A 26,321-nucleotide genomic window follows, 5' to 3' on the forward strand; every position below is an offset into this window, starting at 1 on the left:
ATCGGCCGCTGCCGTTGCCAACACCGGGCAGGGCGCGCTCGCAGCCGCCGCTCGGCGCCCGCCCCTTCCCCGAGGCGCGGCCCCGCTGGGAGCTGCCGGGCCGGCCACGGCCGCACGGTGCGGCCCCAGCTGACCGCCTCCCTCTGACCGTCTCCCTCTGCGCTCTGCCCGCAGGACCCGTCTGTTCCCCCTCGGGCTATAAGAAGGCGGATGATGAGATGTCCGGAGCCACGTCCTCGGCGGATCTGGACGAGGCGCCAGCCCGCACCATTTACTTGAACCAGCCTCAGCAGAGCAAGTTCCGCGACAACTGGGTCAGGTACGGAGCAATCCTCGTTTGTCCCCGGGCTGGCGATAGCCTGTTCCCCCGCAGCTGTGGGCAGGGTGGGCTCCGGTCCCTCGCCGGTCCCTGCCCAGGCCTAGTCTCGGCACAGTAAGTTCTGCTGCTGTCCAGGTTCGTTGGTTGGGGCGGGTGCCGGTGCTGGAATCGCACGGGAGAGATCCAGCAGCTAAGGGTTAACCTTCCGCGATCAACAGTAGTGGGATCAGGGAGCTCGTAGTGCTGCCTGGATGAGACGTAGGAAAAGGTCTTAGCGTAGAGCCCTGGTAGGACCACTGGATTTTGGAATAAGGAGAACTAATCCAGTACTCTTGGATATGGGGGTCAACCCATGAAAATCTATTGTGAGGTTTGGAGAAAACTGTATGAATAATTCATGGAGGGCTCTGTTGAAGAAGCAGCATACAGTTTTAAGAGTAACAAGATGAAGTTCAAAAGAAGTGAATGAACCTATAGAATAGGAAAGAAGAAAACAAAGTCTAATAGTCTGAGGGGAATAGCTACAGAGTTTACAAGTTCACATCCACATGCATACAAAGCATGGTACACTTGTGCTTTTAATTGAAGGCCGGTGGAAATTTTCTTTATTTGTAGCCGTTCCTTGTAGGGGTGTGCAACTTCTGTTGCTATGATTAATGCCATGTTATTGCAGTTTGGAAGTACAAATAATGTACTGAAACATGGAATATGAGGGTGCGTAAGTTAAGCAAGTTGTGGCAATTGTTGCAGCACTTGCCTTGGGTTAGGTAGGTGAACAGATGGCTCTTGTCATGAATAAAGAGGAGTGTTATTTTGCAGGCTCCTGTTTGTTAATGCAGTTGTTTAACTTATTGTTCAAAAAACTGTTAGCATAATGAGTGCCTTTATGAAAAGAGAGGAATTTTATAGCCAGCTGAAATGGTGATTTCCATTAGCTGGTTTATTGTGTGGGTTTATTGTCAAGGGCAATTCTAAGAATATTTTCTGGAAGGATGCTAGTGTTCAGAGTACTGCAGCAACTTTTTAATACCAGATTTTCTTCTCAACTTCAATGACTTAGACACTTGTTTGGAAAAGTCTTATGTTTTTGTAGTAGTTAAAATGACAGATTTTTGTGGTGCCTTGCTTTTTGTATGTGGGCAGCAACGTTGGATGTTTCTCACTTTATTTTTTCTTGACTAATTATGATCTGAGTTCAACCATTTTCTGTGGACAGATTACTTGGCTTTTTTTTGCTTTACAGAAAGAAAAACAGAGTACAGAGGATTGGCAGAATCTGTAGTTGAGATTTTACCAAAGGGATTCTGTTCTGATCTTATGAAGCAGTATTGTGTGTCTGTTATCAACAATTTGGAATCACTGAATGGTTTGGGGTGCAAGGGACCTTAAAGTTAACCTCACTTCAACACTGCTGCCATGAGCAAGGACACCTCCCACTCAACCAAGTTGCTCAGAGCCCCATCCAATCTTGCCCTCCCTCCTTTCAGGGAGATGGCATCTACAACTTCCCTGGGCAGTCTGTGCCAGCATTTCATCACTGTCACAGTAAGGATTTGTTACTCATCTCATTATACCTTTTTTTTCAGCTTGAAACCTTTCCCCTGTGTCCTGCCCTTGTAAAAAGTCACTCTACAGCTTTCCCGTGGCCCCTTCAGGTGTTGAAAGGCAGCTCTAACATCTCCCCAGGACCTTCTCTTCTCCAGGCTGAACAACCCCAACTCTCTCAGCCCGTCTTTGTAGGAGAAGTGTTCCAGCCCTCTTATTATCTTCAGGGCCCTCCTCTGGACTTGCTCCATTATCTCCATATCCTTCTTGTGTAGGGGCTCTAGAACTGGACACAGTTCCCCAGGTGGGTTCTTCACTTGTTCCCATTGATGCTGTTACCAATACCTGAAAAAGCTGTTGTGTCCAGCTTGCAGACTGGAAACCATCTCCTGGTTAGCTGTAAATGTTTTTCAGTATCTTCAGGGGTTTGGAACACTTCTCCTACAAAGACAAGCTAAGGGAGCTGGGGTTGTTCAGTCTGGAGAAAAGAAGGCTCCAGAGAGACTGAATAGTGACCTTCCAGGGGACAGCAGGAAGGCTGGAGATCGACTGTTTGCAAGGGCCTGGAGTGGTAGGATGAGGGGCAATGGTTTTGGATTAGGGAAGTGTAGATTCAGATTGGATGTTAGGATAAAGTTCTTTACCATAAGGACAGTGGAAAAACGGAATAGGTTGGCCAGGGAGGTAGTTGAAGTCTCATCTCTGAAGGTACAAGATGAGGCTTCACAAGCCTCTGAGCAACCTGATTTAGTTGAGGTTGTCCCTGCTTACTGCAGAGGGGTTGGACAAGATGACCTTTAGAGGTGCAGTCCAACCCAAATTATTCTATGATTCTATCTTGAAGCTTTGGCTCCTGACTAGAGCAACTTCAGTCTTGAGGAATGTTGGTGTGTGAGGAATAGGAAAACATGTAGGTAGTGTAGTGGGAATGTAGAGATGTTTGCAGTACCTTTTTGGGGATTCTAGGTCCTAGGTGGCACTTGGAAATTTTGTTTTATAGTAAATTGCTGCTGCTTAGTAAGGAAGCTTTGATCTCTCAGATGTTTGGAAAGAGTGATAGGCTTTGGCTGTGCTCTCTCTATCCTTAGGATTAGCTTTCTTCCCTTAACCAACTGGGAATGAAGGCAAAGGTGGCTTGAGCTCTGCATATCCAAGTAAGGGTGCCTTGTGTGGAGTATGAGTTGTTTGTTTATTCACTTGTTTATGTATTTTGGAATTCCACATGAGGAACTGCAGGTCTGTATTGCCCTTGGACTTCCTCACTGTATTTGGTTTCTGGATTTCTCAGCGCCATTGGGTTTGAATATGTGTTGTCTCCATGAGAAGCTTCAGTGTACAGCAGCAGTGCAAGGTGCAATGTAAGCAGATAAACACATAAGGGCTTACAGAAAATTAAGCTGAAGGAGATAGTATGTCAGTTTTTAATTGCATGACTTCTGATTGCCACCTTTTTGTTAGTCATCGAGGTTTCTCTGAACAACAGTAAGAATTTGTGAATGTTCACAAAGTTTTCTAAATTAAGGAGCAGTGCAGAATAGGTTTCTTTAAAACCTAGCAAAATACAGCAAGAAATGGAGGTGCAGAAGGGGGAGGCAGGTCAGTGGTATGGCTTTTTGTTTAAAATGTTCTAATCATCTGAGCGTGATTTTTGTGGAGACGGGTGCTATAAAAGTGAAATGTGATGTTTGGTGGAGCAAAGTGATAAGTAACAATGTATTTTTAATTTTTTACTAGTTCAGGAAAATTGATAATTCCCCACTACTATATCTAAATAGAAATGAATGGCAAGATGGAGTGAGGCACTGATACTTCCAAAAGTGTTCAAGGTTTGGTGTGAAGATGTAGAAGGAAGGGCTTTGGTTTTTTGGTTTTTATTTTTAATTAAGCTTTCTGGTTTAAATAAGCGAGAACTTGTAAAGCAAAGGCTATTTTTTTTTTTTTTTTTTTTTTTTTTGGTGGCCTTAACTTTGTCATGAACAATTTGAAAACCTAGTGCTGCAATATTCTAGTGATTCCTTGTGTCTCTTCTATCTGTATTAGAAGCTGCTTTTATTTCTACTGCATGTAATTTGAAAAACTTCATGTAACTCTTTGGACCTCTTATTAAAATGTAAATGATGGTCATTTCCAGCTGAAGCATTTTAGAAGCTTTGAAATATGTAAAAATGGAAGCAATTATTTGTTCAACACATTTGTAGTCATGGTATTAAGTGTGTTTGCTTTTATGAACACTAACTAGTACCAGTTTTGATTTGTTCAGTGCATAGAACATAAGTATTTATTTGTTCACATTTCTGTATATCAAAATTAAATTCACTAAGACTTGAAAAATAGATGTTCTGAAAACTGCCAGCTACTCTGTACACAGCTCTGTGCCACTTGCAGGCAATAATCTCTTGGGTGTTCTGCGTTTGAGGACTGAAGTCTGCTAATAGCTGTTGGAAAACCTAAGACATCCCTGGCTACTGAGTGTGAGAGAGTACTCAGGCTTCTACAGAGATCTCAGCCAGCAGTTTTTTCCCCTGTGCTTTTAATGTGCTGTCAGAAAGGGCTTTCCTGGTGTCTTAGGGTACTGGCTTTTTCTTCTAATTCAGATATGAAACATAAAACGGTAGTGAATCATTAATGTTTCCAACCTCTATTTCTTCTGCTGCTGACCTGGTTCAGTGTGAGTGATTTCAGTAGTTTGTACATTTATTATGTAGCAGATCAGCACACTGTAAAAATAACTGTTTACTGAAAGTGCCAGATTTGCTGGTGACTTCCACCTGAAATGATTTTTTTGCTCTAGGAATTTGCCTGAATGTTTAAACAATAACTTCAATTACTAAGTTTGATTCATAATGTGATTACATGAATGGTGGAGGAGGTGACTCAAAAGTCTTACCTTACAGTTTGAAAACTAACTTGCCTATTGCACTGTAAAAACAGCTACAAATGGGGTGTGATGATGGTGGCTTGAATGCTCTGTCAGTGCTTCTGAGCTCACCAAGCTAAAGAATGAGTACTTTTTATAATTAACACTCAGTAGTACATGGAAGACTTATTTTGCTTTAAGTGAGAATGTTTAAGTGAGAATGGCTTTCAAGGAAATAAAATTCCTTTTTGTTTCTTATTAATACAGGAATCAACTTGGGTATCAGTGGCTTATACTAAATGCATTACAGTACTGGACTGAAATTGTCTTCCAGTGCATGCAGTAAATGTCAGCACTTAAGTGATTTGAGCCCCTTGTTTCGCGTGTACTAAAGTTGACGTAAAGTAGTTGGAACCAGGGTTTTCTTGATCCAGGAAGAACAACAGGACTGAAAGAATTTTATGTACATTTTCAATTGTCTCAATTTTCTAAGTATGTTGCATTTGCCATTGTAACTGTTGCTCCATGTACTACTCTTATGTTCAAGGCCCGGTAGTACATCCTGGTGTGAGTCTGCTTTACAGCTGTGTCAGGGCTCTGGTTTCAGCCTGGGGGTGTTGCTTGAGTGGAAGGTCAGGGACAGAAGCAACAGCCAAGATGGGCAAAATTCTAACCATATACTTGTAATGGGTCTTGAATCCAGAAGTCTAATTTCAAAGCTGCTCATCAGTGCAGAATTTGATGGCTTGGTCAGTTAGGGAGGTCTCAAAGATGCCTAATATTCAGAATATATTAGGCATATTCAGAAATGATATTCAGAAAATCCTGTTTCCAGACTTTCCATATGGGAAGAAGTTAAATTCTGCTGGAAAAGACAATGAGCAAGAGGACTTCAGTTTTCCCTTTGAAGCTTTAGAAGGTGTTAAAACTTATGCAAACTGATGAGAAGGAATTTTGTAGGACAGAAGCACTAGGAATTTAGCACTGTAGACTGTAACTAGGCTTCTAGTTGCAGCACCACAAATCCTATGTTAAACAGACTGGTTTTTATCTTTAGTCCTGCACTGTCCCATCAGTGTCTGCAGAATGCTTGCTAGTGACAAAGTTGTAGGTGCAGTCTGGATTCTTCTTTAATTTCAGCTGTATGTTGGAAATGAAAGCCCAAGTGCATTGCTGTTTTGGTTTGAAAGTAGGTAATGTAGAAGTCACTTGTGATTTAGAGCACGTGGTGCTTTTTGAATATGGGGAGATGTTCTCACTGATGCTTAGTGAGTTCCTTTTGTTGAAACAGGAGTTGCTAATATTGGTATTGACCCTTGTAACGTGAATGTCCCAGTGTTTGCTGTGATCTACAGGGAAAATGTGACTAGTACTTAACGTGCAAGTGCATTTGTCTGCACTTAGGTTAAAGACCAGCATTCCTCTTACACTGAAATATGCAATGGCTCTTTAGGTAAAACTGCCTCTACTTCTGGTCAGTTCTGTTCTTGGTAAACTTGGGACACTGTGGCCATTTCTACTACTGTTTGTATGGAGTGTGTAGCCTTCAGCTCAGTGCTGCAGGTAGCTGGCTGCTGGTACTCTGTAGAAAAGAAACATGAGGTTGACCTAAGGTGAGCTCAAACTGCAACAGCTGATTTCCATATAGTTCCTGTGGACTGTGAAGATATTTATTCAGTTTTGCAAGAAATTTAATTTCTTCTGCAGCCCCCCTTCTTGTCACTAAAACAATAGCTGCTTAAGTTGTAGTGACACTTGGGATTAAGTAATGGCTTTAAAACTGAATTTAGCACTTGGCTTTTAGACAGTGAAGTAACTTATGTGACTGACCTATTGAGACTATTTTTTTTCCCAGTTGTTTCATGTCAATGTTTACTGTGAAGCCTGTTTTGAGTTTGCACACTAACTGAATGTGGTACTGAGCTGCCTTAAGCTTCCTTTATCAAATAGTAGTCTGTATAATAGTATAATAATAGAATAGTAGAATAATAGTATTCTGGGTTAACTGTTCCAGTCAGCTCTGTTTTAGTGAGTTACGCTTGCCAGCAGGGCTACTAAAAAGCAAGGTCGTATTTCTGTAGTGTTGACCTGATAGTATCAAAGCAGGCTGAAACAATATATTGCCTGCAGAGCTTTTAGTGCTGTTTCTAAACAGCTTTTGTTTATCGTATTTGTTACTGAAAAATAGCCTGGAGTCTGTTCCCCTTTCTGTATGGATTGTGTGAATAGCGAACAAATGGAAAAGCCTTTTCTGTTTGCGTGCTCTAGGAAAAACCTCCAGGGTACAGGATTTGGAAGCAAAAATGCTATCACTTCTGTTAAATGTGACTACGAGGCCGCTTTTTTTTTTTTTTTTAGGTTTAATTGAGCATCAGCAGTTGTTTTCATGCTTGCTCTGTATTAAGGCTGCCATGAGTACTACAGCAGGAGGCCTTCCCAATGGAAGTAATACTTGTTTTGGCAACATCCATTACATGACTTTTTGCAGTCTTTCACTGCCTGTAGTATATGGCAGAAGTCCTGCTGACTGCCCTGCTGGGGCATTTTGGCATAAAGTCCTTCAGGTTAGAAATTCTAAAAAATCCTTATGCCTGGGAGTTGATATTGGCTGAACTGGAGAGCAGTGTGACTGCTATGCTTCTGTGGACAACAGTTCATAATGCTTTTTCATGTCCATCTGTCTTAACAGTGGTCTATATGCAGATAACAACTAAAATGAAGCACTTCAAGATAAGCTTGTTGCTGATGCAGCTTCTCAGGAAGTGCTCAGCCAGGCAGAGTTTGTCAAACTAAACATCTTGCTGCTGAAATAGTTTGTGCATTAGGGTAGATAACGCTACTTGCCAGCAGTAGCAGTGGTAATCAATGAAAATTGCACTTAGCATCCTGTCTTTTTATTAGATTTGGTGTAGGACATGACACCAGTGATGGGCATTACTCTAATGATGTAAGAATATATTTGTGAAGTCCGAACTAGTTTAGATTTCTCCTTGTGTCAAACATTTCTAAACCTCAGTGGTTGGTTACCTAGCTGGCAGCTGTCTGCCTTTTTTTTTTTTTTTAAATTTGGTTATGTCTAAGGTCTTGAATTTAACTTGAAGTAAACTGTTCTTTCTCTGTTATTCTGACTTGAGCTCAGTCTGTCTCAAACTCTCCTGGAATATTTCAGCACTGCATACTCTTCTCAGCTGATACTAGTTTACAGGCTATGTACAGAGCAATGAAGACTTTGTTTGGACTCTTCCTTGGCAGGAATTGTAGTTCCAAGGATTCATCTGACAGAGCAACACTCTTGGATTAAACTGGGGGCTGCATTGGTTCAGGCAGAAATTGCTGCCTGCTGTAGTAAAACGTTGTTATTTAGGACCTGATTTCCAGTGAACCAATAATAATTGCATAGGCATGTAAGTAATTGCTTCCTATAAGCCTTCACGATGTGTTCTTTGGGAATTTGTAAACAGCTGTTTTTGTTAATAATGAAACTAGCAAGTTTCATGATGAAAATAACACCATCTTCTCCGTGTGCAAGGAGCTAGATGATTTTTCACTGGCATATGCATGCAACTGTTAAAGTTATGCTCATGATGCTTGGCTTTGTAACAACCTGGTCAGTATTCTTAATGGGAGTGTTTGTTGGTGAGATGTTCCTATGAATAAGCTTCCCGTGTATCTGTTGTAATAATTGCCTGTTGGGTTTTGGGTTAATTTAGTTAAATATTAATTGAAATATGTAAAGGTTGTTGCTGTGCCTGCCATGACAATGGGGAATGTCTGGAGGTGTGTTGTGTTCATATTATTTCTGTACTTGAGAGATACAGCAGAACCTCTGCAGCTGATGTTGATCTTGACATTAAAAGAAGTTAAATGCCCCTGCAGGACTTCAGCCTGCACACACAGTTCCACTGAGGACAGTATTTGAGCCCTTAAGTGAAACAGATAATCTTAGTTCTTTATTTTTTCTTCCTTCTCTGTTACAGGGCATTTGATCTTTTGTACATGTTAGTGGAAACAAAGCCTGCTTGGTGAGAGAAGAGTTCAAGTCCTTAACATTTAGTCTTAATTACCCAGCACCTCTGCTGTGGTTCAGATGTCTGTGCCTGGTTTTCTTAGTAATTGTTCCTGTGAACTGATGTGTGTTAAAAGCACTAACATCAAGCAATACTCATTCTTTCAGATCTCAAATTTGAGACTGTAAACTGATGAATGGATAGCTGTGAGTAAATGCTGGCAAGGAAAGACAGTTTGCTGTACTTAGCACCTTTGGAAATGACATCTTGTGTCTTAAGTGGGTCCTAAATTCTCAAGGAAAGGGTTGGAAGTGCTTCACACAGTTGACTGAGAAAAATGTAGAGCTCTATTCATCAGCACCTTGCCAGCACACATCCACTTTTCAAGGAAGGAACCTCCCTGCCTATATTAGTAGCAAATTTTGCTTCTCCAAGGATAATTCAGTAAGAGGAAAAACTCGACTTTAAAAGTTTTGGGGAAATGGAAAAAACCAACTGTGGGAATTGTAAGGCAAAATTTCCATGTTAATAAGGGAGGAACTGTCTTGTAAAACTACTAAGAGTTTATCAACGCAGTTTGCTACTTTTCATTTGGGTGTTTTCAGAAAACAAACTATTCTTTGGTACTTCACAAGGTATGTGAAAAATTGCTAACTTTTTAAAAATTAAACAATGATTTTTTTCAGAAAAATCTCTGCACTGTCCTAGAAACAGTAGGGCCAGACTGAGCTGTGCTGATGTGTATCCAAGCTCATTTATTTAACAGGCTTTGGTAGTGTTCCTCCTGACATACATAGGAGTGTAAACTGAAACATGACTTGAATGAATTAAGTTGCAGGCATAGAGGAGAGATCTTCTGATGTTTGCATACCTGTTTAAACATCAAACTTGTGTAGTTAAGCAAAGCTTGCATAGTTAACAGCTGTTGCTTTAGGACAAAACAGTTTGTTTGCTTTCCTTCATGTACTTCCCCCTCCTCTCCTGCTGTAACCTGTTCTGTAAGCTCCAGAGCTGATGCTATTGGAGTTGGGTACCAGGCAGTTCTTTGAAGGTGGCTCTGATTTTGGCTGGTGAGAGTATTAACCTTTAGAGATACCTATTGTTAGTGACCAAAATTTTGCCATGAATGAGCTGCATGAATTTTCTACCTTTTCACCTGTAGATTTTTAACTGATGTCTCAGCTTCCAGTATCTTGAAGGAATATACAATACATCTATGTGTTAGGAGGGAGCATAAAGCTTTTTTATGTATAACCATTGTATTTTTCCTTTAGAGAGCTGCTTTTCAGAGCCATGTTATTCTAGTCTGGGCAAAAGTATTTTATTAATTAGCTTGTTATAAGAAGCTTTCTTTTTGAATATTCACCTTCATTTTATACCAACACATGACACATTTGTATAATGTGTTCTGGGTTCTGTCTAGTAACAGCTGAATGTGCTCCTTTTTAATGAGAACTGTACCTATTTTCTGTAAGCATCTGTCATGTTAAGCAATGAGTGGGGAGACTTAATATCTATAATGCTCAATCAAAAGAACCTTATTGTGTTGGCATTAACACAGTCGTTAGAGTTTGGCTTACACCAGCTGAATGTAAAGTTGGTAAATGGTGGAAGGTCATGTAACAAATATTTCAGCACAATTGCCATCAGACAAATTCTTCTCTAATGTAGCCATAGTGACATGGTATCCCTGTGAATACTATTTTTATGTTAAAATCTGCCAGCTCTTGATTTCTAATTAGTACTGCATGGGGAATTCACTGGTAGGTCTGAACTATTAACCTGTATTATTGAAGTCATAGGGTACTTCTGAGATTAAGTATGTTTAATTATGTCCTATATTATAGGAAGAGTATTACATGTGGGACACAGCAAATCTGGCTTCAAAAAACTAAAACGCAACCACAACTTAAGAGTTGGAAGAAATTAATAGCACTTCAAGGAAATAATTTCATTTATACAGTGTGTACTACATAGTATCACAGAGTGACTTGGATTGGAAAAGACCTTTAAGATCACCAAGTTCAACTGTCAGGCAGCACTGCCAAGTCCACCCCTAAGCCATGTCTCTAAGCACCACATCTACATGTCTTTTAAATACCTCCAGAGATGGTGACTCCAACACTGCTCTGGGCAACCTACCCCAATGCCTGACCACCTACAGCATTACATGCTGTAAACCCAGGTACTCATTTCATTCATTTGGTTAATTTCTGTTGAAGTATCACTGCCTGACACTTGTATGAAATACTGCATTGAGTACTTTAATACACTTCTGCTGAGTAATAATGGCAATAGGAAGTTGATAGGCTGTAGTGTTGGAAATGCTGTTGTGGCTTTTTTTTTTTTTAAATCCGGTTAAAGTAATAGCTGATTTATATCAAACCTAGTAGGGGTTTGTAACTGCGGAAATAGGAAGCTAGGTGAAATTGAAATAGAACTATCACAGTCTGGGATCTTTATTGTTTTTTAATTGGTCATTTTGTTTAACTTACCCTCTGATTCTACTCTGCTATCCAAAATAGAGCTTCATGGAATGAACTGTGCCGTGTTGCCCCTTGTTACTGGTTGATTCTTGAAGATGCAGCAGTATATCATCAAATGGGGATGGGGAGGAAAAGAGGGAGAAGAAAATGGTTAAAGCAATTAGATGGTCTTGGAGAATGCAGTTATCTAACCTTTGTATATACAAAGATAAGAGAACCTCACTGAATTTAATTGCCTGTGGGTCAAGGTTGTAGTAAGAGTTTTATGCCCAGCAGTCAGTTGTGAAAGGCAGGTCACATAGATAAAGATCTTTCTGTGAATAGTAATGCAGTGGTTTTCAATTGGCCTTCAAGGCTTACTGGTGGGAGAGAGCAAGAATGTTTCACATAAAGGAGCAGTGGAAAGATGCTCTTGATACTTCTAGGAAACTTAAATAAGACAGCATATTGCCTGTATTTGAGGAGTTGTGTTAATAATGCTTCAGAAAACAATTCTACTTCTTTTTTGAGAGAAGTATCTTAGGGTTCTGAGTTCCTTGGAAACACAAGCCTTCTAAAAAACAAAACAAAACACCCAACAAACTAAATGATACTGCAAAACAGAAGTTCCTGTGTCTGGTGGTCTGGTTCTTGCAGAGCTTACATTTCCTGTCTCGGGGAAGACAACCTGAACCACAGCACTTGTAGCACACTTGCACTTCTTACTGTAGAATTTTAGTGTTTGTCAGCACTGTGGATCTGTGATACCTTTCTTGTTCTGTACAGCTTCTTATAACACAGGCAACCTATTTCCCCTGTGTTCTGTATTTGTCCGTACTGTGTGTTCTTTCCAACACTGTATTTTAGAAGACCACTTGAAACTTTTTGGTTATAATCCCTATATTGTTTTCCAATTGAGTACTAAAAAAATATTTTCTAATCTGCAGCACGGCCAAGTACAGTGTGGTGACTTTTCTACCTCGATTCCTGTATGAGCAGATAAGAAAAGCTGCAAATGCATTTTTTCTCTTCATTGCCTTACTGCAGGTACTGTTTTATTTTATTGCCTTGATAATAAAATGAAATTGTAATGCAGTAAAAATTGTGTCAGTTGTTATGCTTAATTGCAAAGTTCCTAGGTGTATTCTAATTGTAGTATTAATGAGGTATTTCTTATAATTGAAATTAGAAGGCAACTTGGCTTGATTTTACAAACTGCATTAGAAAAGGTCTCTAATTTTATTCTTAATAAGTAAAACCAAGTAGTGGTATCATAGAACATAGACCTATTGACCATACTGAGAAAAGCATGTAGGGATTCTTGTCAAACTGTTGACTGTTTAGATAGTGCAGATTATCACTGCTTCCAGTTAATTACATCAGTTGAATGCCCTTCTTGGGAAGAGAGGAGATACAGAATAAATGGCTTGTAAAATAATTTTATCTACTAACTTTATTGTAGTTGCTGAGCACTTAGTCTAGTTTGCCCACTAAAACTGGATGTCAGTAAGGTACAAATGGAAGGTTTGGGCTGTCTCTTCTGAGAAAGTTGCATAAGTTTCTGAATTTGCTAGAAACTAATCTTGAATGCAAACATAAAATGTGTTTCTCTTCTCTCTCTGTTCACAGCAAATTCCAGATGTCTCTCCAACAGGAAGATATACCACCTTGGTGCCATTGCTATTTATTTTAACAGTTGCTGGCATCAAAGAAATCATAGAAGACTATGTGAGTATGAATGTGGGGAAGGCTGTGCTAAAGACCGTTTCAAAGATCCACAAGATGCCACAGAGTTATGGATTTCTGCACACTATTGAGTCACTGAACAGCAGTGAAATATTCTGTTTACTTTCAGAGTTCTCAACTAGAATTTCTGTAATGTATAGAAAAAAATTAAGCATTTTTGTTACAGATGAACAAGGAAATGGTGGAAGTCGGGGCAGTTTTTTCTACGTCTTTGGACTTGTTCAGTGCTTGTTTTAGATCTGACATTGTGGAGTCCTGATGTGTGGTGGAAGGGTGTGATGTGTCTGGGTGGAAGGGAAGCATCTTTAGCATAGAGCAAACTTTTTGGGGAAAATGTGCACTAACTTCCTGGGATACCATTTATAGTAGAGGCCTTTCTCCTTTGTCAAGTTCTGATGAATTAAGTAGTTTAGAAATCAGTCTAAAAAATCGGTATATAGCATGGGTAGTTTGTCATCTAAATAATACTATTCCTCATTGTTCCTCTTGTTTTTCTTCAAAAAGCCCCCAAACAAACCAGTTTTGGAGGCATAGGTTTGTTTGTTTTTTTTTATTTTCCTTGATCTAGGCTTGAGCCTGACTTGCATCATGGGGTCTCTCACTTTAAAGTCAAATTATATTCTTCTACAAACCACTTGGATTTAGATGATCTGTGTGTCGGGTGGGGGTTTTGTTTGGTGTTTTTTTGTTTTTGTTTTGTTTTTTAAAACAAAAATTCAACCAAAAAAAGTGAGGGGTAGGGAAAATGACCTAATGTATCATTTTGCCACTTGTTATGTTTCTAGCTTTAATGGTTTTGGAATGTGTAGTAAAGTGTAATGAAATGTTTTGTTTCTTTTCAGAAAAGGCATAAGGCAGACAATGCAGTGAATAAAAAGAAAACAGTAGGTAAGTCTTGACAGTATTGAAGTTAAAGAACAAATAATAACAACACTTGAAATTCTATTGCTTAAACAGTCATGACAGTGGGGAATCCATGCCTTTTTGGACTAGGTAGTTTCTTGTGTATTAGGATTTCATTTATTGAATGTTAGACTAATGCTGATAGTGTGGCACTTGGAGGTGAGGCATGGAAGGGATTATTAGAATTTATAATACAATGTAATTTCATGGTTATACACTTATCAGCTGATACAGTTTCTTCTCCAAGAAACCCAAGTGATTTTCTTCCCTGCCAAAATATCGTGATTGTTCTTAGGAAAATAAACAAAAAAAGAGCCACAAAACAAACACCTTTCCCCCTAAAAAAAACCAAACGAGACAATCAAAAAAAACCACCCCAATAAACACTTGGAACACTAAAATTTAGTGTCTAAGTGTAAATGCTGCTGCTCTTAGAATATGGAAAGAGCTCTGGTCATTTTGTGGATTTGCTTTCCTTAAGTGTCAGTGAAAGGGAATTTAATGTTGATAGACTTTGAATACCTCCACATATCCCTAATGTATTGATGCTACTTGTCAACAAAACCATCTTTGTGTAATCAGTATCTTCAGCTCTCTTAACTGAAAACCTGTGCAGAAAATATAGAGGTTATTGATGGCCACCCTGTGGTGAGTGCTTTCTGTTTTCACAGGATCTTCCTCTTCACTTGTTGGACAGTTCTGTCACTTTTCTTCCTTGGACAAGTGCAGATGAAACAGAAAACAGCAAAGGAGCCCCTTCCTCCCAAACACATTTGGTGTAATTGTCAGGCAGTTAGAGGAATGCTTAAAGGAACATAAGGAACTTCATGACCTGTTGGCTCCATGCTTCAGTTAACAGGCAGAATGCTTGCAGGGCTGTTTTCAGTGAATTGTTTTTCCTTCATGCAGTCAAAAAACATTGCTTTACCAGTTCCTTAAGGTAATTTATCTATAAAAGCCTGGGAAGGTGTTTCAGGTGCAAGAACACTATTTATTAGTCATGAGAAATCAGCAATTAGCTGGCTGGTCTTGTTATAAGTAGTATGAAAGACTACTTGTGCCAAGGTCACAGAGGCAGTTCTGATTCATTTGTAGTTAGAGAACATGTGCTAGCAAACATGTGAAAGGAAGTTTATCACAGCATTTGCAGAGCATCATCCTTAAAGAGCATAATTTATTCCTGGGGAGCTAAGTGGACCTTAAACTTAAAATTACTTTAGTTCAAGTTCTTATCTTTGTATACTCTAAATATTAGAGTATAAATATTCAAAATTAGACATAACTGTAATCTCATATTTATTAAGAGGAAGACTGAAGAGGCTCCTTCTTGAAACTTGTATTATGAGAACAAAAACCTAATTTAAATGGGAATATGAATTAAATTCAGGTTCTCCTTGTGTCTTAACTTCCTCACATAGCCGAGTGAGGTCTGGTCAATGCAATCAGTACAGTGAGTTCAGCTCACTCAAAAGTAGATGTCTACCAGCTGCTTAGTTATATTTTGCACTACACTTACTGCAATGACCAGATGCTGTCTTCAGCAACATGCACATGGGCTTTGCATTTATCTGCATATTTAGTTTTTTGAGCAGTACTGTATCTTCAAAGCACATTTCCTATAGTAAATTTTCTGTTGAAATGATTGGTTTGCTTTGCAGAGTGGGTTTGGTATGTAGAAATTAAATACCCCTTGGAGGAAACTAAATTGAAAGTTCTCCTCCAAGTGAGCACTGTATGTCTCCATTAGGAGCTGGAACACGTCAGGCTTTGGGCCAGTGTTTTATTTCTTGGACACCTGCACTTAGTGTATATGGAGGTGACATTGAATTTAAGGACCAGACTAAATGTAATCCCAAGTGAAGCCCCTGAGTGTAGATGCATATTGCATGGACATAGAGTTCAGTAATAACTCTTCTGATGTATTGATCCTCTCATCAAAATATAGAATAAACCATGAGCATTTACTGGTGTATGGGATGCCCTGGAATAGTAGACAACCTTAGGGCTACCAAGCTGTTACCTCAAGACTGATGAGAAATGCTTCCCCTTCAGGAGCAGCATTTCAAATAGTCCTCACACCAAGGTGTGAGTGACAGCATTAAGTCTTAGATCTAGGACGTCAGTACACCATTTTTTATTCTCAGCAAGTCTCAGATAGAAGGTTTATATTGAAACTGTTTTTGAGTAGGAGCAGTATTTTTAAGTACTTGTTCTTAGTTATTTAAACCAAATACCTTTTGACAATCACTCATGAATTTTACCCTTCTATAAATATTCCAGAGAAGACAATCTTTTCTGTCCTTTGGAGTACTTCTATAAAACTGGGTTATGCAGAGTAGAAGGTGTAGAATTGAAACCCTAACATTTCTGAAATGTTTCATGTGTAATGGGAGCTTTCTCTTTAGATTGTGGGGTTATGAGTTTAATAGTTGTTTCAGTGATTTGTTTGACTAATTTTAATATTCAAATTGATTTCAGCAAGCATGAAAGCCAAATTGGTTTCTGAAGTAAATTGTGTGCAGGACCAAGTTAATAGCACCCGAAGCTATGATATATCTTAATTGCATGGGAACATAGAACAATGTGAACTGTTTGGAATGTCTCAAATTTTCTGGAGCTATTTAAAGCAAGGAACAGGAGATGCTAAGAATAGCAATTACTCTCCGAGTTTGAAGTTTAAGTCAAAGCTGCAGGTGTGTGCCTTTTTCACTTGAGATTCTGGTCTAACGCCTTTGGTATTCTGAATCAAGCAGAGCTCAATTCAAGTACAGCTTAGAACAGGAAAGGAAGGGGTACAACAAAACTGTTCTTCCCCTAAGCTGCATGTAATTGTTTGGGTGGAAGCTCAGTAGTGTAGAAACATCACTGGCAGTGCTTCTGTTGCTGCCCCCCCATTTTTTTGCTAACTAGTTTACTTCACTGTGATCCATAGGCTGCAATATTAAATCTCAGAATTCAGTTCTCTGAAGTGTGTGGCCTGGGAGCAGGGATCAAGAGAGGGGTTTCTTGGACTTGATCTGAAAAATTTTGCACTCCTGTTTGGGAAATGCCTTAGCCTGAGTAGGGCAGCTGAGGCTGTTTCCAGTAGAATTGTCTTCTGGGAATTTCTGTGTTTCTCAAATGAGCTTACACACATGAGTTACACAGAACTGAGGAAAAAAATTATTCAAAGATTAGGGGGCTGATCTCTCAGCTTTAAGCTGTTGCACACTACATTTTTTGAACAGCTTTTGAACAGTATTTTAAACTGTGTGCAGCAGCTCCCAGTGAAAGGTTTGAGTTCCTTTAGGTGTTCTCAGTATGCTCAGGTGTAGCCTACATTTTGTGTCTCAGTGATGATTGAGCTTAAATTGTTGATCATCACGTTGCTTAAGGTGGTATTAAGTATTTGTAGAAGCATCTAGAGGAGCTGCTTGGGTGGAGAAACATGTTCCATAGTAGATGATCAATGAGTGTGTTATGGCAAGAGTGTGGCAAGAGGACTTGGGCATTACAGAGGTGAAGGCCTGTTTCAGTGCCTTGTTTCCATTTTGTTTGGATATGAGCTTTGGCAGAAGGAAAATCCTAAATGCTGAAGTCCTTGACCAGAAGTTGTCTAGCAGGTGCCAAAAATGGTATAGTACCAATACTAAGTGTAGATTCTTCCTCTTTCTTGGATGCACATGCCTACAGCTGTGGATTAAAGTGCGATCCCAGCTTCTGTAAAGTACTTGTCAGATGTGTGTTAGTTCCCCTTCTGGTCAATGTCCATTACTGCTGATGTAGTTTTTCTGAAATTTGTCTGTATCTTGGATATTGATTCTAATCTAACTTTAAACATTTCTTTCCAGTTTTAAGAAATGGGATGTGGCAGAACATTATGTGGAAAGAGGTAAATAAAATTGGGGATGGGAGGGAATGGAAGAAGGTGTTTGATTACTTTTGCTGGAATAAATTCTGGGGCCTAGAGTTAATGCAGACTTTGTAAGAATTCCCTGTGACTTGAGTGGGAGGGATCCTGTCTCTTGTAATAGTGAATGTTGCCCTGAGTGAGGCACCAGGGAATCCACCTCTGAATCCCAGTACTATGTTTGTTTGACACAACTGTTAAAAGTGTTCTTCCTGGGACTGTTAGTATCCTCCAGGGTGTAATCAGTATTTAGTTTTAAGTTCACATCTAGAAGAGTAACTTTCACTGCAATGCTTACCTCCACTGAGAGTCTAATAGCACTTTGCTACTGGTGCTAAAAAGTTCTTAGGTTTTGAGACTAATTAGTAAGTTGTTGGCTCAAGAAAGGAACATGAGCCCTGCTGCAGTCTCAGGCACTTTGGATTTATGAGGCTCTGTGCCTGACCTGGTGAATGATATTTCTAGAACTTCCTGAAATCCCTCAGCATATATTGATCTAGTGGTGGTCCCTGATTATTTTTCTGGACAAAATCAGCCTTGTTAACCATTAAATGAGTAAAAAGTATGCCCTTTTAAAAACTTTGGGAAACGAGACCTAAAAACAATCCTGCTGGAATGTAGTAGAAACTAAAGATTGGCAAGGCTTCTGATGGCAGATACTGTTCTATGTCCTATTTGAAGTGAGGACACTGAACTGAAAGATATTTAAAGCTGAGCCTGGGATCTGTTTTTTTAAACCCTTAAGATTTTCTTGAATTGTCCAGTGTCTGTGCCTGCATGTTGTCCAGATGTGCATTTATTGCTAGGGTTCAACATACCTGTGTTAATAGTCTTGATTACTGTAAGGCAGTTAAGGCAGGCTTGATTTTTTTGTACTGAAATTCTTAGGGATCTTGTTTGCAGTGGGATCATAGTAAGCCTAATGAATCTGCCAGTTCACATGTATCATCTATTTCAGTTTTTGTAAGTTAATGTGTTAAAAATATTTTAAGCCCATTTCAGACTCTCAGGAGTGCATCAGGCAAGTCTGGTTTACTGTTTTGAGAGTGCAGTTTGATGCTGCTTAGAATGAAAGTCCCATGCATATGTGACTCCTGTAAAAGGTGCCAGAAAATCTTAAGTCTTCAGTATTTCAGAAATTAGGACTTTGGACATCTCAAGTGACTATTGGTCAGGGAAGAGTTGGTTGATGCTCTCTATCTGGAAAGACAGTACTTGTTGCTGGTGTCTGGTACAAGCAATGCATCTGAAGAGAAATGAGGGAAGATGATAGTGATGAGCAGGAAGCTAAATAATATGGAGAAGGAGTAGGTATCTTTTGATACTTGAAGGAGGTAAAGTTTACAGAACTTTTTTACTAGGAAAAAATCTTTTGGTAGGTTAAATAAGACTAAAGAAGAAAACTCAAATTTGGATAATGACGATTGTAGAAAAAAGCTTAATTGTTACAAAATAAGTTGCATAAGTTCATGCTTTCCTACTAAGTGTATCACTTTTTAAAAATAATTTTTTACTTTGCATTCAGAAAAGGCAAGGCTTTGATACTTCCAAACTTGCAGTGAAAAGTACTCTGACTTTCAGATGCACTGTCTCTAGCTGTTCTGTGCATGATGCTGTTCTTTTGACTGGGTGAAAGGAAATAACATACTAACATTTTAGACAAGCGAACTGTTTGTTTTTCTTTTTCATGCTACTGTATTCCTGCCCCTGACTCACCAGGTAGCAGTAGGAGATATTGTGAAGGTCACCAATGGGCAACATCTTCCAGCAGACATGATCATTATATCTTCCAGGTATCCTGAATGGGTGTGGAAATGATGTGTCTGATGAACTGAGGTGCAGAGGTCTCTAATCTCTGTATTTGGTATTAGTAAAAACAGACATCAGATGGCACTAATTTTTCTCCACATCTAAATTGCAACAGTGTCAAATCAGTGTTTTACCAGGCAATGACTGATGTGTCATTGTAGGTGTGTTCTTGAGAAAGAAGGCTTCTTCTAGACTTCATAGTATGTGTCTGTATCATGCATCTGTAATTCATAAAATGTATGCTTGCGTCTGGGAGGCTGAAGGTCTGGTATACAAGGTTCATGCAGTCAGTTGCTGTATGGCCTTCTGAGGATCCCTTTATTTAATTAAGGAAGCTTATGTTTTCCAATTAATTCCACTGAGTTTCCAGCATGTTTTCCTGCCCCTCAGGAAAGATTTATTTCTAATAGCGATTCAAAAAGGCTGGTGCAGCTGGCAATCTAATAAGCAGCCTACAAAATAGCTTTTGAGCTTCATTTATTTACTAGTCTTTGATACATGACACATATAGCCCATCCTTATCATAGCAGCAGCAGTAAACTGGGTCCAGATAATTTTTTCTTTGTGAAATACAGGGCAACTTCTTTATACAGATGTACTGGGAAACAAAAATCAGTAGTTCCTAAAAACATTTGCGTGATACTTGGCTACTAATCTAGATCCTGTGTTGAGTTGAAAAACTCAAGTCTAAATCCAGACCACTGCCTGCTTAGGCAGATGAGATTTTAATAAGAGATAATTATGCAGTTTGAGATTTCAAACATGCTTTTTTCTCATAGTGAAACCTTATGACACCTCATTCTTCTCCATAATTTCTTTCTGTCCACATACATTTAAACAGTGACAGCACATTGCTCTTCAGGCACAGTTCTCTCTGATTCAACTTCTAAGAGAAATCTTTTTTTCAGCTACTGCTTTTTCTGCTTCATGATTCTTGTCTGTGCTGTTCTTAGGGTTTGTTTGGGTTGTTTTGTTTTTTTTTGAAAACTGTATGGGGAAGCTCAGTTGTTTTGAGCTGTCACACAAAGAAGAATAGAGATCTTCATTTCACTGTATACAACATTTTTTAAAAAAAACCTAATTTTAAGCAGTCAACTGTTAATATGCAGTTAGGCTACACTTTAACATCAGTAACTTGCTGTTTTAGCACTGAGGAATATTTTTAATGTTTCAGATATTTTTCTCTAATGTATTATGCTGAAAAACCTTCTTATTTATTTCCTAATTTGCATGGCTCAGCTTTTTGTTCTGTATTATTCTACTAACCTAATGTCATTGATAATCACTTAACTGGAGAATTTAACCCAAAGTATGTCGATTTGGGAGAAGCTTTGCTTGAAGCAAATAGAAGTTTCAATGGAAGTTCTGCTTTATACTTTTCACACTATTTATGTGATTCTTTTAAATGACAATACTAAGTGTCCTCAGTTCACCAGAAGGCTTTGCATGCTGTGGAGGTGTGGGGTCTCTTGCTCATATCTGTTAAATTTGTATCTGAGCTGACTGTCAGAGATTAAATCAATAGTTGTTTTTATCTTGACTCTTTGTCCCCCCATAGAAGAAGGGGGGCATCAAATGAATTTTACATGGGGAATAAATTTACATGACAGGAAAAAAAAATTCAGTCCAAAACCAATTTGGTATGGAAGCTAATTTGCTGTGGAAATGAGGGGAATTGTAATATGTCTCTCTCCTGAGCTGACTGCTTCAGTTGTAGTAGATAAGGTGTTTGTGACAGAAGTAAAATTGGAATGAAGCTGGACTTAATCTGTGGCTTTCTTGGGTTCAGATTGAGGTTGCTCATATAGGAGAAGACAAAGAATCAACCCTGAACTTCAAGAAAAGCTACCTGGAAAGAAAAGTCTAGTTTCTTACTGTGTTATTAATATACCTGTCTGTCTTAGCAATTTGTATCCTAGGAGTCTTTTTTTCTGACTCTCCTGCTAATTAAGTATATTTCCTGTTAAAGCAATTGGTTACAGGGGGAAAGAAATAACATATCAAGAGTTTGAAAAGTGATAAGCTGAAGAAGCACATGTTTGGGTTCAGATGGGAAACTGGTATTCCTTAGCAGCCTGGCAAACAGTAAGGAAAAACAGTTTTAGTGATGTCTTTCAAAGGTTTTTAGTCTGAAGGGGCATGTCAAGTAGAGATGCATGATAGAAGTACCCTTCATTATCACAGGTGCTACCTTTGCAGAGCTCCATGTTAGATGTAGATAACTTTGACTAATGGAAAATTCATAGTTCTGTTGGGAGGGTTGTTTATTTTTTCTCCTATTGGTAAGGGCAGAAGCATCTTTGGAAGATGCAGATCCCAGCCTTCAGTTGAAATCTTACTGTACCTCTTCTGATTCTCAAACTGATTAGCAGTCACATCAGAGGTACCTCCACAAGCCCCTCAGCTCTAAGGTAATCTTGAGGCCATGAGCTTTTGTGTGCACAGTTCAGAGACAGAACTCAATAGCAGAGAGCACTGCTCTCTTCATCCAAGCACATCCCCATTTTATGCTTGCCAGTATTTGATATTTTATCTGTATCTCTTGCAGCCTGAAGCAACATTATGGATTGCAAAAGTCCAGGCATCTGAGTTACTGATTTGTTAAATCTTATTAGCCTTCTGATTTAGACTTGCCTTTTGCTATAATTTGTTGGATGGGAGTGTTTGTATCCAAAAATGTGTCTAAAACATGTACTTCCAGCTTGCACTTTTGTGGTCATGTACTGAAAAAGTGTATTGTAAACCATTTGAATGCAAAACCAGTTGACAAAAAGTACTGAGCTCTAATATTGAGACTCTTATGCTTGTTACAGTGAACCACAGTCCATGTGCTATATTGAAACTTCTAATCTTGATGGGGAGACAAACCTTAAAATACGACAGGTAAAAAAGTGAATTTCGCCTTTTTTTCCCATTTAGGTATCTGATATTAGCTACGAAGCACAGTCTAGCCTGCATGACAACAGTGCAAGTACTTTTTTTGTTTGTTTTTCAAAAAGCAAATTATTTCCATCCAGGTGGCTGTTAGCCTTCTTTTCAACAGATAAAAACTCGAGCAATAATTCTTCATGTGTAAGGAAGTAACCTGGAGGAAGTATTTTAACCTCACAAAGGCAAATCAAGCAGACCTTGGCTGTTTTGTCAAAGGTCCAGTAAGTAGAAATGAAGTACTGTAATAAAAAAAAAGTGGTTGTGCTTGTGATGAGAGCTGCAGTTTCTGCTGTCACAAGTGCCAATTTGTTGCTTCTGCCTCTGTGGAGAGCTTAAAAGAATCTCTTGCATGTGAAAGTTCTCTCTTTTTGGTAAGTAGTAGAATTTATTTGAATATATATTGTTGGAGGCATATCACTGATGATGGTGTCTGAAAACAGTTCAGAATCCTTGCCTTTTCATTACAAAACCTCAAATTTGGATTAGGATTTTGAAAATACAGATTATTTGTTTTTTAAAAACTGGATGCCTGCTGATTGTTTACTACCTTTGTAGAAATGTGATTCACAGTTCTAAGTCAGCCCAGTAGGTCAGATTTTGAGTTCCTGTCAGATGAATTTGCATCAGGACAGATGCTTAACATATGAAAATAAAGTTGTGGGCCCTGTTAAGGCCTTGTTTTGGCTTGCAATGCTGCAGTCAAAACCTGGCAAAGGCAACACTAACTAGAACACTTGAATAAATTAAGGTGTTCATAGGAGAAAAGCAATCGAGTGCTGTGTGTGTGGAATGGAGTAGCAATTTGCTAGGCTATGCTTGGTGGACTGATAACCTTGAGAAGGATCTAAGGACAATGGCTGGAGTGACCCAAGAGAGACTGCATTAGGAGTGACCACATTGAGCAGCAATAACACATCAGTGGAGCTGTGCTTTCTGAGAAAAGCCAGGCCTGTTTATGCTGGTTTTCTCCTGCTTCCTTCTGCACATGTGCAACTTTGTGCTTTGTGGATGAGACTTTCCTCTTGGTTACGGAAAGGTCATGTTGGTAATGTAACTCTTCTGTACAAGGTTTTAAACCAATCCTACATTACCAGGATCATGTGTCAATAATGAACCTTCCTTTCAGGAAAGAGTTATTGAATACCTATTAACAAAAGCCAAGCCAGACCAAAAAAACACTCCACTAAAGCTGGCAGAAAACCTCTGTGCATTTAATTACATTTGATATCTTAAATGTTGGAAGAAAGTGTCTGTTTTTCAAGATTACTTTCCAGACTATTGATAAGAATCTCCTGGATCGGTCTCTGCAGGGATTGTCTCAAACTTCTAATCTTCAGTCAAGAGAAGAAATAATGAAAATATCTGGAAAGATAGAATGTGAAGGACCCAACCGCCACCTTTATGACTTCACTGGAAACTTGCGCTTAGATGGTCAAAGGTATTGACTTGACAAAACCGAAGTCATTTGGTTAGGTAAAATGCTTCCTATGTGCTTTCAGTCTGCAACACTGACCGAATCATAAGTTGTTTGGGGTTGTTTTGTTTTTTTTGCTGGGGAATAGGAGTAATAATCAACCATTGTCAATAGGAGCATCTGCCAGTGTAAGATGACATAGTTCTGCCTTCCTATGGAGTATGCTGCTTATTATGGGGGGGTTGGTTCCTGTGGAATGGTAGGGCTTTTGATGAAAAGTAACACCTAAACAGAAAAAGAGCAGGGGGAGACTTTGGGGGGGGGGGGGGTTGGGTGGTCTTGTTACAGGAGATACACAGAGGAAATAGGAAACCTTGCTCTTCCAACAAGAGCCAAGGGCTGTACCAAGTTGAGTTTTATAGAGAGAAATGATCCCAGAATCTGGAGTCTCTATAAGTGTGACTTTATCTGTTGCATCTCCTGAAAGAGCTTAGTTTTAGTACTTCTTTTCATAGAACTTGACAAGCAGGTAGGATCACGCAGATTTTTATCTTGCTCTACCTGTGCTCCTGCACAAAAACTGCTCCTTGTACAAATTGTTTGAATAATGACAGATGCAAGAATAGATGATCATTGCCATCCCACTTGAAAATCATGTGGGTAATACTGTTTTCCCAAAATGTTTATTTAATGACATGTGAGATTAGAGCGTGCTTGGACTGGATGGTCTGTTTGCAAGTGTGATGTTCCTCTGTCCTTGATGTGAGAGAACATATAAGCTAAGGTAGAGTGCAGAGTAGCCTTTTGGGTGCCACATAAGCACTCAAGTTTTGGGTAGAACAGTTCCTTTGCATAACCTTTGCCCTACTGTCTTTTAGCAAGGGTTAGATTTACACAGATTTCTGCTCTTTCTTGAGTTGTGTGGCAAATATAAGTTTATGTTCTTTCTTTCCTTGTGAGTGTTGTGGGTTGTGTTTTAGTTTGGAGGAGGGAGTAAGGTGAAAAGGAGAATCACTTTCCAAAGTGTTACCAAAAATTGAAAGATGTACATCTTGTTTTGCAGCCCAGTTCCTATTGGTCCAGACCAGATCTTGCTGCGAGGTGCACAAGTGAGAAATACTCAATGGGTCTTGGGTATTGTTGTGTATACAGGACATGACACAAAACTCATGCAGGTAAAGTTTTAAGGAGAGTGTATTCTGACAGAAGCTGATAATCTTTCTGGTATTCCGCTTGTCTTTTGGACTTGAGTGTATGAAATAGTTTGACTCTTTGTGGCTGTTACAAATCTGGAGACTTTGAGGAATACAAGGATATTGTTGTACTTGATTGTGTGTGCGTATGTGTGAATGCTTTCCACTATGAAACACTTCACTATGTAAGCAAAAATTACTGCTTTTTATCTTAGTTTATGCGGTGGCTGGACAATAGTTAAACTGAGGTTTAGCAGCTGAAGTAATGACCACCTGTGATTTTGGCACTTGAAGATGATTAGGTTAAGACTACAGCCTGTCTTGCCTTAATGGCAGAGAGTGCCTGGAGAGACCAGGAATGTGTTCCTCATCTCTGCTGACCATTGGTGCCATGGACAGACAAGAGATGGGTGTACTAGGTTTTTAGAACTGAATGTTTTTTTTACTTCAGTCTTTTAGCAGTTCTGGAGTCTTTTGGAGCATTGGCTCCTGTTATTACCTTACTGAGCTAAAAAGAAATGAAGTATATGGACTCTCAAGACTAAGCTTGCCTTTCCTCCTGAGCCATTGTCAGACTTTTTGACCTTTGTTTTTTCCTGCTACTGTTCAGAATTCAACCAAAGCACCTCTGAAGAGATCAAATGTAGAGAAAGTTACCAACATGCAGATCCTGGTTTTGTTCTGTATTCTCCTGGTGATGGCCCTTGTGAGTTCTGTAGGTGCCTTATTATGGAACAGAACACATGGCGAAGTCATCTGGTATCTTGGCTCCAACCGTGAGTATGCAGGCAGGGTGCTAGGGTTGTATCAGACTGTAAGGCTGGCACAGCTCTTAGCTTTGCTAAATGAGTGCATAAAATAGGAAACAACTGCAAGAAATGAACATCAGGTATTTTTAATTCCTTGCAGCAGCAGCAACTTCAAGAGTTTCTTTCCCACCTTCCCTTTGCTTGTTGATGAGGCTGTTTAAATTTGTGCCTTCCAGTGACAGAAGTAATATTGGAAGAGGTGACTGGAAAAAAACTCTTGAACTTGTGCTAGTATAATACATGTGCAACCTTTAATAAACCAGGATGACATAGCCTGTATAGATGCTTTTTTTGTATGTTGAATGCACAATTTCTGTCACTTTAGCTGTCACACATGGAAAAGGTGCTTTTTCAGGCTAGGCAGATAGATGTTAAATGTTTATTAAAACTCATATTTCTCTTAAGATGGTATTGGTAAAAGCCTTTTCCTTGCC

At 39.2% G+C, this 26,321-nt stretch overlaps 1 protein-coding gene across 1 annotated transcript in view; it reads left to right on the forward strand.

The window, feature by feature from the left end:
- The first annotated feature begins 203 nt into the window (after positions 1-203).
- The window catches only part of ATP8A2 (ATPase phospholipid transporting 8A2), a 276,235-nt gene continuing 250,117 nt past the window's right edge, over positions 204-26,321 (forward strand). Inside the window, exons 1-10 of the mRNA XM_030458567.1 lie at positions 204-319; positions 12,141-12,240; positions 12,823-12,921; positions 13,782-13,827; positions 17,673-17,713; positions 19,451-19,524; positions 22,354-22,423; positions 23,782-23,909; positions 24,949-25,060; positions 25,689-25,854. Coding sequence (XP_030314427.1) covers positions 219-319; positions 12,141-12,240; positions 12,823-12,921; positions 13,782-13,827; positions 17,673-17,713; positions 19,451-19,524; positions 22,354-22,423; positions 23,782-23,909; positions 24,949-25,060; positions 25,689-25,854 — 937 coding nt within the window. The 5' untranslated portion in view covers positions 204-218. The remainder of the gene's footprint in view (positions 320-12,140; positions 12,241-12,822; positions 12,922-13,781; positions 13,828-17,672; positions 17,714-19,450; positions 19,525-22,353; positions 22,424-23,781; positions 23,910-24,948; positions 25,061-25,688; positions 25,855-26,321) is intronic.

This window comes from Calypte anna, chromosome 1 (genome assembly GCF_003957555.1).
Source record: "Calypte anna isolate BGI_N300 chromosome 1, bCalAnn1_v1.p, whole genome shotgun sequence".
NCBI classification, from domain to species: Eukaryota; Metazoa; Chordata; class Aves; order Apodiformes; family Trochilidae; genus Calypte; species Calypte anna.